Source organism: Artibeus jamaicensis, unplaced genomic scaffold, assembly GCF_021234435.1.
Source record: "Artibeus jamaicensis isolate MK-2021 breed Jamaican fruit bat unplaced genomic scaffold, CSHL_Jam_final contig_233, whole genome shotgun sequence".
Taxonomy (NCBI): Eukaryota; Metazoa; Chordata; class Mammalia; order Chiroptera; family Phyllostomidae; genus Artibeus; species Artibeus jamaicensis.
This window is the reverse complement of record NW_026521486.1, coordinates 30807628-30821565: the sequence shown is the minus strand read 5'-3', so window position 1 is coordinate 30821565 and position 13938 is coordinate 30807628. Positions and strand designations below refer to the sequence as shown.

Here is a 13938-nt window from a genome sequence, read left to right as displayed (position 1 = left end):
GTGCTTTGTCTTTCCACCTCTATTTAAAATTCACCTGTTGCCTGAGTATTGTCTTGAGTTGGGAGTAGACATTCTTTCGGAAAAGAACTCCTAGTCAGGTAGCATTCAGAGGAATGTTATACATGTGTTTGATAATTATTTTGATTCCTGACAAAGTCTGCAGACGACAGTGGTACACTTTGCACCCTTAACCAGAAGTTTGTTTCCTTATAATAAAACAGGTAAGCCATTTACTATATTGCTCCTGAATGTTTCAGTTATGCTAACGCATGAGATATTGCCCTATCTCATAAATACTGTTCCATGTTAGCTGCCATCCACCCTAAACAATTATGCTCAGCAACAACTTTAATGTCTCATATATAAAAACTAGTCTTCAGTAATATGTAACATACTCACTCATGCCCTCATTAAAACATCAAGGGTCTAAAACATCAAGAAGCTAAATGTAACTTTGTTTTCCCATCAAACCATATGAGATAAAGTATCTCATTGTGGGATATTTTTCATAAACACAAATTTACAAACATAGAACCCCCTAAAATAATCAAAATAGATTACAAATATGTATTTTAACAACATTAATCAGCAAAGCATTTAAAAATACAATGCTCAGGTATTTTCTCATAAGTTTTCCAATAACCAATGAAAATCCATGGGTTAGTTAACACTGCATCTAAACACCTTCCTCTTCCCCCTAATTGGTTTAAATGAAATTACCTTAAATGCAGCTTATTTTATTCTGGTGATTTCAAATATTCTACCAAAACTAAGTATCAGTCAGTGCCCTGTTTTTAACTTGACTCTTGAAGCTTTACTTTGAAAACTCACTCTCATGCTTAAACCCACAAAATATTTGCTTTATCTAAACCAACAGCTAAATAAGTACATTTGTTTTAAAATAAACACAGAGGCTATGATGCTGGCGTCCATTCTGCTAAATAATGTCAAACAATCACAGTCTGTGTAATCAACTCCATTTCAGAAACAAACTAGCCACCCACACCATATGGTGACTGCTATTTCTTAGAAATATCTAAATGATTATTCACAGAATAACCTAAAAAGAAAACACTCACTATATCTCAGGATATCCTCTCCCTCTCTACTGCTGTCCTACTAGTGCCATAAATAGGCACAAATTTAAGTGGGAAAAGTGTAAATTTCCACTTGTTGTACATAACCAGCTTCTACCACCCGCACCCAAGTGTCAAATCTGCTTGTAATAGAGGTAAAAACTTAAATACACCTTTTCAAATACAATTTAAATTTAAAATTGCATATGTTTTTATGCCCATTATAGCAACTATATTCTATGGTTTTAAAAAAGCTTAATGAAAATAAGGAGTTTCATCTCCCAAATTCACTGAACTTTATCTAGGACAACTTCACTCACAATTCTAGATTCCTCCTTCTCCTTCTTCTTTCTGAAAAATTTATATCACCAGCAATCTTAGAAATGTCCTCCTGAATTAGTGTTTCCTATATAACCTGTATAAATCTGTTTGAACTTCTAATTATCTACTTAAGTAGGTAGGTACTACAGAGAATTATTTGTTGTGGACGCGAAAAGCACAGTTCATGAGTTTGATAAATTCTGAAGTTCACACAAGTTTATTTGTTCCCCAAACTGAAGTTTATAATTATGATACAAAACACATTACCATGTAATAACATATGTCCTCGGATTACATTTAAAAACAAACTGGGCACCACCAGATACAGTCCCTTCAAGTAACACCCCCTGCAAAACCAGAATGTGTGTGTCTCAATACATCCCCTTCAAACACGCCCTGATTTACTTTCGAATCCGTTTTGCTGATTTCCATAAATGTTTACCTGTCACTTTAGAATTCAAATTTTTATTAGAAGAAATAGAAAGAAACCTAGTAAAACCCACGTGTTTTTTTTAAAAAATCACCCACAGCTGAAATGTTAAACTTAATTCGGAAATTCCTGCTAAAGCAGAAAAGTATGAGTGCACTTACAAATGTAAGGAAGCCATACACCAGGTGTAGCAGATCTAAAAAGCTGGCCCAGCTGTGGAAGAAACTGCATGCAAATGCTATTAGTTTATTTCTTAATCGTGTTCCTGTTGTTCAGGTTATAAAATATTGCCTGAGAGGGGGGAGAAAAACTCGGTTCTTTTCTGATATCTGAAGTTCAACCACTTTTCTAGACTATCTTTCCTTTAGTTCCCAGCCCTCAGATTCCCTCCACTTCACGCGTTCCCAAATGTTTCGAGTTTTCCCGAGAGGCGAGAGAGGGGACCCGCCAGTGCTTACCTGTTCCCTTGGTATGCAAGGCAGGGAGGTCCTCCGATGGGACTTGCTGCTGCAGCCCGACATCTCGGCTGACACCACGGAGCTGGACCGCCTCCTCCTCTTTAACACCGGGATATCTTCCTTGGTTCCAGCAGTCTGGGACCCAAAATGCTCCCTCGCGGCCGCCTTCGCGGACTGCGGCAACACTTGCTCCACGTACCTGGCCAGGAGGATCCCCAGCACGCCGGCCAAGTACGCCAGGTAAGGTCTCCAGGCAACGTTGAACCTCTCTAAGGAAATGAGGGACACGGTCCTGACCGCGCTAGTCAAGGCGATCATGAGGACGCCCAGCCTCAGCCTCAGCCTCAGCACCAGCCATGTCGCGGCGGCCAAGCAGCTGAGCACCACCCCGGCAGCCGGGAGCGAGAGTAAGCGATCCTCCCCGACGCCCAGCCCTATCTGGACGAGCGCTTCCCCGCCGCAGCAGGCGGCCAGCAGCGCGACGGCCGGAGGCAGGCGCACCCCTGCGCGCAGGAGGTACAAGCCCATCCAGAAGAAGGCACACAGGAGACTGAAGAGCAGCGCCGTGGGCTGCAGCCAGGGGCCGAGCGGCGCGCCGCCCCCGGGAGCACCTCCCCGAGGCCCCGGGAAGACGCCCCCTTCTGCCCCGGGGGGCGCTTCCTCCTCCTCCTCCGCCGCCGCCTCCTTACTCTGCTCCAGGTCGCAGCCGATCTCCCCGTGGACAAGCCTTACCAGCAGCGCCAGCAGAAAAGACAGGGACCCCGCGCACAGCGCCGAGGAAAGTTTCCGCGAGCGCCGGAGCGGCTGCAGCACCAGGTCTCCCCAGCAGCCGCGGCGGTTGCAGTCCCGCGGCGAAGAGCGGCCAAGGCGACCCCGGCAGTCCGGGCCCGCCGCGGGGGGTTGACGCGCCCCACCTTGGCTCGGCTTGTCATTGATTCGGGCGACCTCGCCGGGCGCTGCCATGGTGCCCTCTTCTCTGACCCCCCGAGCCCCCCCCCACGCCCCGACCCCAACACACACACACACACACACACACACACACACACACACACCCCTTTCTCTCCCCAGTCCCACCCTCGGGATCCCTCCTCTCCCCAGGCTCACGAACCACTGAAAGTTTCAGCTTTCGAATAACTCCTGGAGAACCCTAGATGCTCCAACGAGACGCCTTCAAGTTAAAAGCTAACACAGGCAGAAACACACTTCCTCCTTCTCTCACTTTGAAACGCTTTAAAAAATTCTCTGCTCTACCCCCACCCCGAATGATACCCTCCGGGGTCTCTTCCCACTTCAGGATTTTAAATGTTGCCCGTAGCGTCGGGCACACGGGGGGCCGCAGGGGCCGGAGGATCCCAGGGTGAAGGGCAGGCTCTGGGCCATCTCGGGCGCAGCTCGGCGCCGCGCTGCTGCGCGCCCGGCCCGCGGCAGACGTGGGTCCCCTTCTCTTCCTTCCTGCAGCTCTTTCTCTATCACTCTTTCTCTCTCCTTAGCCGATCCACCCCTGCAGGGCCCCGGGAAGCAAACCGCCATTCCCAGGGGCAGAAAGCAAAGCCTCCCCTGTGTCTGTCTGTCCGGTTCATGGCATAGGATGGAGAATGTGGAGAGGGGGCTGAGAAATAACCAAGTTCCTAAGTCCCGTCGGAGAGAGACACAACCCGAGAGAAGAGAGGCTGCCGCCAGAGAAGGGAGGGAGGGAGGGAGGGAGAGCGATTGGGCTGGAAAGGAAGGGAGGGTGAGAGGAAAGGGAAGGTAAGAAGGGAGAATGAGATTTACTCTCTCTCTTTCTCCCTTTCTATTCAGTGCGAGGTTGGTGGTAATTGGCAGTTTTGCCGAGGGAATCGAGTGGAGATCACCGGTTAAAACTGTGATCTCCGGTTTAAAAAAAAAAAGTAGGCAACTGGAGTGATCAGCAATTCCGCTTTCTTTCTTTAAGGCAACTCCCTAGGAACGCTTTCCCAGCCTAGCTCCCGCCCCTTTCCCCGGAGGAGGCGCCGCTCCCAGCTCCCTCTCTCCTCTCCCCGGAGTTCGGCCCACACCTCCAGCCCCCTGGGGAAAGGGTTGTGGCAGGGGGTCCACCGCCCAGCTCGCCGCAGCTTTGGGGTGCGAGGTTCTGCGGCTGGCCCCCTGAGCTTTCTAGGACGTTGGAAAAGAAGACTGTGCGTGGCCACTTGGCAAGCAATAGGAACAACAAACTTCCTATTGTCATTAAAGATGACAGCCACATCTGTCTGAGTCATTCAAAGATGCTCCTAGGTCTTCAAGTCAGTTACAGCTTCAAGGTCTTTATTTCGATGGAAATCTCAAGCCTTTCCTGTTGGTTCAAATGGTGGAAAATCTCAGCAAGTCACACCATATTATTATAAAAGAGAAGTGAGGCGCATTTTTAAAAAATTGTTACTTACAAAATCCAGGGTATGAGAGTATTAGCCAACGGTTGGTGGTGGTAGACGGTAAATTACACTGAGATTTAGTGACCCTGGCCTCCAGAAGGTTTACAAAGTTGGAAACCCAAATAGTCAGTACTATAAAGAAATCTCAAGGGGAGTTGGTGAAGACAGGTAGGTTAATGCTAGGAAAGATCTCGGAGGGCTAGGGTTGTGAAATACTATGTCTACCCTGAAGAAAGCTTCTGAGAAAAAAATCAGGGGCCTAGTTATGCTTACAGAGTACCCTACTCATGTACTGTAGTACTGTATTGAGAAACTAAAGGAAAATGTTCAAGTGAACTTTTTCAGCAGGTTATGAAAATAATTCGGTATCTGTTCAATGGACTTTTTAAAATCCATCAGTGTTGGGGGCTAGTTTCTTTTTACACTTAAAACAAGAACATGAGAGTTCACTCTTGTTCATTTTTAATGACCACCTCGGATGTCATTTGCCTTCAATAATAACAATATCAATAATCCATTTTGTTTTAATTGCCTTAACATTCCAGGTTAAAGAGTGTTTGTAGTCTGGGATATTTAGATAATTGGTTCAATATGCCACTGTATTTTGTATGTAGAAATGAAGCAATATAAAGAAAAACCAAAGGAGATTCTTGAGATAAAATTAATTCATGGAGGTAGCAGAGAAGATGACTTAAGCCTTAAACTTAGCTTCATGGGAAACAGCCTGCTCTAGTTAAAGGCAGGTATTAAGATTAATGTTACTATTATGACATAAACAGATATAAGGAGCTGTGATGACACAGCATCTCCCATCAGATGTCCAAAACTGTGCTACCACATGGAAAACTAGTTGGGCAGCTAGTCAACGGCAGTGAGCACCATCTGTTTAATAATCAAGGAAACAGGAACAGCAATGTCTTTGCCAAAGACAAAGGAGCCCCCTAGCATGCACACATACTTTCTCAAGTTTCCTTTTTAGACATATGATTCATATACCAGAGCCTACTTGGGACACTTCAGAGTAAAAAAAAAAAAAAAGCTTTGATTGGAAAATCATGCTACATTCATTGGCATCAAAATAGCATATTAAAATTAAAAAAAACTAAAAATCTATACATATATCAAGGTTACAAAGAAAGATAGATGTAGTGGGGAAATTTTAATATTTCCATTTTCTCTGTCCTGGACTTCCACAATTATCTCAGTTCTTTAGAAAAAAAATCAACCATAAACAGAACTTGCAAGAGATTAAATGAAGACATTAAAAAATTGTAACAAAAGAAAAGAATGGCATTTGTTAATGGTAGCAATACAAAAATACTAGGTCTGTATGTTAAACAACGACACCCTTGAGGATGCCTCTGGCTGCCTCTGTGGTGCTCAATAGTACCACAGAGGCAGCAACCTATCATCTGCCTTTCTCCCCATTCTCAATGAAAACTGCAACCAGAAAGTGATTTGTGCCCCTAAAAGAAAGAAGGTAGATTCCACCCCCTCTCCCCCATTCTCATTCAGAACCTGGAAGCAGATGAATGAAAACAAAATGCTCTTAGGGAGACAGAGAAAGCTATACTAACAAAGCAGTGGCTAACACTGTATGAAGCATATTGAATGAAATAAGATCCAATACATAAGTGGATGTTGAGCAGTTAAACAGAAATAATAATGGCCCATTTTCTACAGATACTGATGAGTCCTAATTTAAGAAAGTGCCAAAGGTTAAGAAAAGTGTGGCACTCGGAGAAAAATAGAATGTGGAAATGGAAAAAAATTCAAATGACTTGGTAAAGCTCCCCACTTAGACAAATCTAAAGAATGTGTTTCCTTAGTACTTTGTAAAGAGGATCTAGAAATTAACTCCATTGCCTATAACTTGCACTTTGTCAAATACAGTTATGCTTAAGAGATTTCTACTGTTACATTAAAAATGGTCACACTTTGTAGTATGAGTTCACTCATTCTCCACCTACCTCACCTCTAGGTATGTATATCTGAAAGGTATCTAAAACATAATGTCCCCAAAACTAAATTCTTAACCTCCGACTCCCTCCCTGCTCTTCCAACACCAGGTGTCACACACCCAAATTATTTCTCCTCAGTTCTCCCCATCCCACAATAAAAACAGAACAAACTTCCTAGTTGCTCAGACCCCAAAAGAGGGCATTGCCCTCAATTCCTTTTTCTGTTTACCTTGCTTTGCTCCCAGTCTATTAGCAGGTCCTTTTGATTCTGTCTCTAAAATACATCCTGAGTCCATCTACTTTTTACCATCCCTCTTATAACAACCAACCCAAAATCCCTCATTACCCCTAGATGGGACAACTGCAATAACTTTCTAACTGCCCTTGCTCTCCTATCATTTATTTTCTCCACAGCAGCCAGAAGAACAGTTTTAAAATGGAAATCACGCCCTGACTGGTATAGCTCAGTGGATTGACTGCAGGCCTGTGAACCAAGGGGTTGCCCTTTGGATTTCCAGTTGGGGCACATGCCTGGTTTGCCTGCCAGGTCCCCAGCAGGGGGCTCGTGAAAGGGAACCACACATTGATGTTTCTCTCCCTCTCTTTCTCCTTCCCCTCACTCTAAATATAAATAAATAAAATCTTTTTTTAAAGCATAATGTAAATCAAGTGATGTCACTTTCTGCTTAAAACCTTCCCATGTTTTTTTTTGATAGAGATACTATTTTATTTTTTAAATATATTTCATTGATTATGCTATTACAGTTGTCCCATCCCCCCCTTTGTTCCACTCTGGCCTGCACACCTCCTCCCACCCCATTCCCTCCACCTTAGTTCATGTCCGTGGGTCTTACATATAAGTTCTTTGGCTTCTACATTTTCTATACTATTCTTAACTTCCCCATATTTTGTACCTACCATTTGTGCTTCTTATTCCCTGTGCCTTTTCCCCCATTCTCACCCCTCCTTCTCCCCACTGATAACTCTCCATGTGATCTCCACTTCTCTGCTTCTGTTCCTGTTCTAGTTGTTTGCTTAGTTTGTATTGGAGGTCTTGGGGGGTTCAGTTGTTGATAGCTGTGTGTTTGTTGTCATTTTACTGTTCATATTCTTGATCTTTTTCTTATATAATACTCTTTAATATTTCATATAATAAGGGCTTGGTAATGATGAACTTCTTGAACTTGACTTTATCTGAGAAGCACTTTATCTGCTCTTCCATTCTAAATGAAAGCTTTGCTGGATAGAGCAATCTTGGATGTAGGTCTTTGGATTTCATGACTTGGAATACTTCTTTCCAGCCCCTTCTTGCCTGTAAGGTCTCCTTTGAGAAATCAGCTGATAGCCTTTGTAGATCACTGTCTCTTTTTCTCTTGCTGCTTTTAAGATTCTCTCCTTATCTTTAATCTTGGGTAACTTAATTATGATGTGCCTTGGTATGTGCCTCCTTGGGTTCAACTTCTTTGGGACTCTGAGCTTCCTGGACTTCCTGGAAATCTATTTCCTTTGCCAGATTGGAGAAGTTCTCCTTCATTATTTGTTCAGATAAGTTTTCAATTTCTTGCTTTTCCTCTTCTCTTTCTGGCACCCCTATTATTCGTATGTTGGAATGTTTAAGGTTGCCCTAGAGGTTCCTAAGCCTCTCCTCATTTTTTAAAAATTCTTGTTCCTTCATGCTGTTCTGGTTGAATGTTTATTTCTTCTGATCCAAACCATTGATATGAGTCCTTGTTTCCTTCCCATCCCTGTTGGCTCCCTGTACATTTTCCTTTATTTTACTTTTCATAGCCTTCCTCTTTTGTGACCATGCTCAAACATTTCTGTGAGTATCCTTCAATAATACCAGTGTTTCAAACTGTGCATCTAATAGGTTGGCTTATCTCTTCATGGTTTGGTTGTATTTTTTCTAGAGCTTTGATCTGTTCTTTAATGTGGGTCCTTTTCTTGTTTTGTTTTTTTGGTTTGGTGTGCCTCTTACATAGTAAGGGACAGAGCGGTAGATATTCACCAGGGCGGGGCAACTCAGGATGCTGCGTTATGGTACTATATATGAGGGAGGGCTCCAAGAAGGAACAGTGTCACTTGCTCTGCTCTCCGCTAGCTTCCAGTCTCTTCATCCTCTATCCACAAGCAAATTGGGCTCTTCTGGTGCTGATTCCCATGTGGGTGGGTTTGTGTACATTCTAGGACCCTGTGGGTCTCTCCAGCAAACTCTCCTGTGAGGCTAGGAGTTTCTCCTGCTGCCACAATGCCCACAGGTTTTTTCAGTCAGAGGTTTGGAGGCTTTACTTCCCCACGTGGAACCCTAGGTTTTGTGGTCTGTCTTGCTCCTCTGTTTCTCCTCCCGATTTATCTGCATACAAATGTGGGACTGCACTGTCCTCCAGCCACCCCTTGCCACACATTCTCTCTGCCCCAGCTGCCCATCTCCTCCCCTCCTCCTGGTCTGAATGAATGTTTCTTTAACTCCTTGGTTGTCGGACTTCCATACAGTTTGCTTTTCTGGCAGTTCTGGTTGTTTTTTGTTTTTAAATTTGTGTTGTCCTTCTTTTGGTTGTGTGAGAAGGCACAGTGTATCTACCTATACCTCCACCTTGGCTGGAAGTCCCAGTGTTTCCCTCTGAGACTTACAGAATCCAGTCTTCACAGCAACCTACAAGGACCTTCATAATCTTCCCAAGCCACCCTCTGTGACCTTTTCTATTCTAATTCTCCTATTTCACTGTCAAATATGGTAGCCACTAAACACATGTGGGTTGTTGAACCCTCAAAACATAGCTGGTGCCGCTGAGCAACTGTTTTTTTTTTAATTTCAATAATTTAAATTTTAATAGCCTCATGTGGCTAGTCGCTTCTGATGGAGAGTGCATATCTAGCCCCCCAAGCCATCTTTCTGTTCTTTATCATGCCAAATAAAAAACCCTGTTCAGAACCTTGCTATCTACAGGTTTTTTTAAATCTCTGGCTCCTTCTGCCCCATCAGGTCTCACCTCAAATATTACCTTCTCATAAAGGCTTATCCCCAATAATCTTGTCAAAGAGTCTTGGGACTCTGTGTACACACACACATTTTGTGACTCACCATCACACTACCCTGTCCCATCATATTTGTAGCATTTATCACTACCCAACATGGCTAGTTCATTCACTTGTTTTCTGATGTATGATTTGTCTTCTTTTCCTAGGGTCTAACTGCTGTGTGAACAAGGACCATGAACGTCTTTGTCTGTCTACCACTAATGACCATATAAGTGCTCGGCACATGGGAGAAGCTCCACGCATACTTGCTGAGTAAATACTTGATGAAGTAGTGAATGAATGAAGTCAACGAATAAAGGATGAAAGAAAAAAATTCACAATCTCTATTTTCTTTTGAAGTCCTAAGTTTTCCACATATTTTTACATATAATTTGCCAGATCCCTTAAAACCTTGTGTGTCCAGACTCTGCTGCCCAGAGTGGACCAGCTGTCAAAATCATGCGAAAGGCACTTTTTACAGAGTGTTGCTTTTTAAACGATGGCTACATACATTACTCATTATAAAAGAAATACATGTTTTTTGAAGCTTTGTGTTGATTCTCAGATGAAATGTCTATAATCCACAGCAGTTTTCAGTGAGGAACACAGAAAAGGCAGTTTAAGCATACACATCTAGGTAGCGAGTCAGCTGAGGGATCCAGAATTAGGGGATGTCTGAATGTAAGTTACTTACGTCATAATCTGTGATATAGTCTTCAACTGTATGGGGGGACAAGCCTGCTTACTAAGGAGGCAAGAAGTCCTGGGCCAGGAAGGCAGGACACAGAGTACCTGAGTCAAACAAAAGAACATGAATGTATTTCTTATATATCTGTTTATTTATATTTGTACATTTATTGTATATCTGCTATAGAGGTATACAAATAGCAAAATACCATAAATAGTATGAGCTCTAAAATTGCTTGTATTAGTATTTTAAAGAGTTTTATTGAAATAAACTATTTGATTTCTCTGCTTAGCACCACTAGCCCACCACATTTAGTGAAATCTTTTTGTGGTGATTCAGTCTTATAGTGTGTAAGATCCATCATTTTCAACTGTATGTGTGTAAATGATGGTGAAAATATGGGGGTAGAACTGAATGGGAACTGATTTCTGTTCAGTAACAATTACATTAAAAATAACCCTAGTCTGGGTGACTCACTTGATTGGATCATCACTCTGTGCACCGTAAGGTTGCAGGTTTAATTCCTCATCAGGGCACATACCTAGGATGCCAGTTCGATCCCATGGGGTCAAGTAGGGGAGTCAGCTGATCAATGTTTCTCCCTCACATTGATGTTTCTTTCTCTCACTCAAATCAGTAAGCATATCCTTGGGTGAGGATTAAAATTTTTTAAATAATAACCCTAATCTCAAAATATAAATAATATGTTGGTAAATGCCTGAGAGTTAATCTTGTCTTATTTTTTAAATATTTTTTTAAAAATCTTCACTTGAGGATATGTTTATTGATTTTAGGGAGGAGGGAGAGGAGAGGGGAGAGAGAGAAATATCTATGTGAGACAGAAATATTGATCGACTGACTCCCCCACATGACCGGACTAGGGATCGAACCTGCAACCTAGGTGTATGCCCTGACCTTCAGTGGAACCACAACCTTTTGTATACGGAACAAAGGTCCAACCACTGAACCACCTGGTCAGGGCTTTAATTTTTTAAGACCATCCACTTAAAAAAAATTCTCTTCCACTGCACTCTGGATGGAGCCAGAGAATAATAATATTTTAAAGATCAAAGAAATTAAAAATTTTGTTGTTGGGAAAGAAGGTGGCCAGAAAGCAATAATAGGGGAAGCGTTGGCAAGGATTTCCAGTAACATCATCTTCATGAATAATTTACAGCTCATATTCACTACAGTCTACAAAAGTGGGCCTCTTTATTAAAAGAACACCTCAAGTACTATTTCATGAAGAGAAATAAATTTTACTAAAATGTAAAAGGAATATGTAATAGTATTAAAAATCTACTTTTGAGGAGAAGTAGAACAAAAAAATGCACTGCCTGCCAAGTAAATTACTGATGGATTGTCCAAGACTCAGCCCTTACTGACTTCATGATCAAATATCTCATTTCTACAGCTGCTACTAATGGGCAGGCCATCCTAAAATATTAGAACTTAAGGATGACTTGCATTTTTTAGAGCATATTTATAGAGAAACATTTGAGGGGTGCTTGATAGAAAGGAAAATGCAACTATAGACTATTTCTTTTGATGTTCCAACACCACTGAGTTTTAAAATTAGTTTTTACTTTACCATCAGAAGTTACAATAGCACCAAAACTATTACTTTTTGTGCATGTGCTAGCAAGATGCCAGGAAAAATTTTATATATAGCCCGGAAACATCTTTGATCTGTGAAATTAATCCTCTTTAATATGAAACCTACCAGTTTATCTAAAGGTTAACAAAGTGTTTTGAGCTTCCTTATCATTTTAGAAGACATTATAATCAGCCAAATGTTTAGAATTAGGGAGTTGGTGAAAGAAGAGATAAAAAGAAAACACAGAGATAATTTAGTAATTGAAAACCTACCCTGAATAATCTAACACCCACAGCTCTTTTCCTTTCAAATTAATCTAAGGAGAAAGCACATTTAAAAATAGAATAAAATTAGAAAGTGGACTCAAACTCACTTATAAAAGGAATAAATTATACAATTATACAAATATTCTAATACAACACCTATCGGGGACTTTGCAGTTTTTAAATAATTTTATATTTATTATCTTAATCTTCATATGACCCAGAGGAATGAAATTTGCTCAAGCTTGTACAACAGCAAAGACAGCAGAATCCAGCTCTCCTGATTCTTGATTCCCAGACTTAGTATTAATTGATACAAGATATAATCCCCCAAAATAATTTGCATTGAAAAGAATTTAGAAGCCACCTTCTGTCTTTGACTTGATCAAATTTTACACCTTAAAAATTTCAGAAATCCCACTACACTTTAAAATTTTTTAATTGTGTTATAATTCAAATATCATAAAATTTACCCCTTTGAATTAAGTGTAAAATTCAGTGGATTTTAGTATATGTAGAAAGTTATCTACACACCACTATTACCTAGTTCCACAGCCTTGTCAGGAAAACTATTCCTGTTAGTAGTCACTCCTCATTTTTCTTTCCCCTCACCCCCGGCAGCCACTAATCTATTTTCCTTCTCTATGGATTTACCTGTTCTGAATGCTTCATATAAATGAAATCATATTGTGTAATAAGTAGCCTTTTGTGTCTGACTTCTTTCGCTTAGCATGTTTTCAATGTTCATTCATTTTGTAGCAAGTATTGGTACTCATTTCTTTTTATGGCTGAATAATATTCCATTCAATGAATATTCCATTGAATCATCATCAGAATTTTTTATATATCCTGATACCAGTCCCTTATCAGAGATGATTTGCAAATATTTTTTCCCATTCTATGGGTTGTCTTGAACTTTCTTGCTGAAATCTTTTAAGGCATAAAAGTTTTCAGTTTTAATGAAGACTAACTTTTATATATATTTACTTTTGTTGCTTGTTTTATTGGTATTATGTCTAAGTATTTTATAGTTTTACCTCTTACATTTTGGTCATTGATCCATTTTGAATTAATTTTTATATGTGGTATGATGTTGGGGATGAATGGAAGCTATCCCAACACAATTTGTTGAAAGATAATTTTTCTTAATTTAATTGTCTTGGCTCCTCAATACCTTTAAGAAACAGGTAAGAGAGAGTTCTTAATCTTAGAAAGCTTCAACATTATATGTCAATTATATCACAATAAAACTGAAAAAAATAGAAAGCACTGAAAAATATCTACTTCTCAAATATATTTCCCAATTCTGCTTTTGAAGAAATGTAAAATAAGACTTTGTTACTTTCCCTACATAGAAACATTTAAAATATTTGAAATCTTTATGAAGCTTTATTTACAAGAGAGAAATCTCCAGTTGGTAGAACAATTTATTGGCCACGTGTATTTTGGCCCTTTGGTATTCTTGTAGCCTTCCTGCCTGCTTGTCGGCATCATTCAGGAATGCTGGTTTTGTAGACACGGAGGGCAAAGAGAGACCAAGAAAAAGGGTAGACCAGTCCAGACTGACAGGCGGCAAGTTTAATGAGCAAGGAAACTTATATACAAGGCTTGTCTTGAGCAGCCACAAGACAAGTAGACCTCCTTACCTGCCAGGCAGCATTGTAAAAGTTTATACAGAGGCCTTTCCTGGGGCAGTCACGTATACCATCTCGATGATCTCAACAACATTTTTTCTC

The 13938-nt window shown here is 41.1% G+C and overlaps 1 protein-coding gene across 2 annotated transcripts in view; it reads right to left on the bottom strand.

Moving 5' to 3' along the window:
• PDE3A (phosphodiesterase 3A) overlaps positions 1-3248 on the bottom strand; it is a 272742-nt gene extending 269494 nt beyond the window's left edge. For both annotated transcript variants that reach the window (XM_037136661.2, XM_037136662.2), the window contains exon 1: positions 2286-3248. In XM_037136661.2, coding sequence (XP_036992556.2) covers positions 2286-3248 — 963 coding nt within the window. The remainder of the gene's footprint in view (positions 1-2285) is intronic.
• Positions 3249-13938: the final 10690 nt, after the last annotated feature.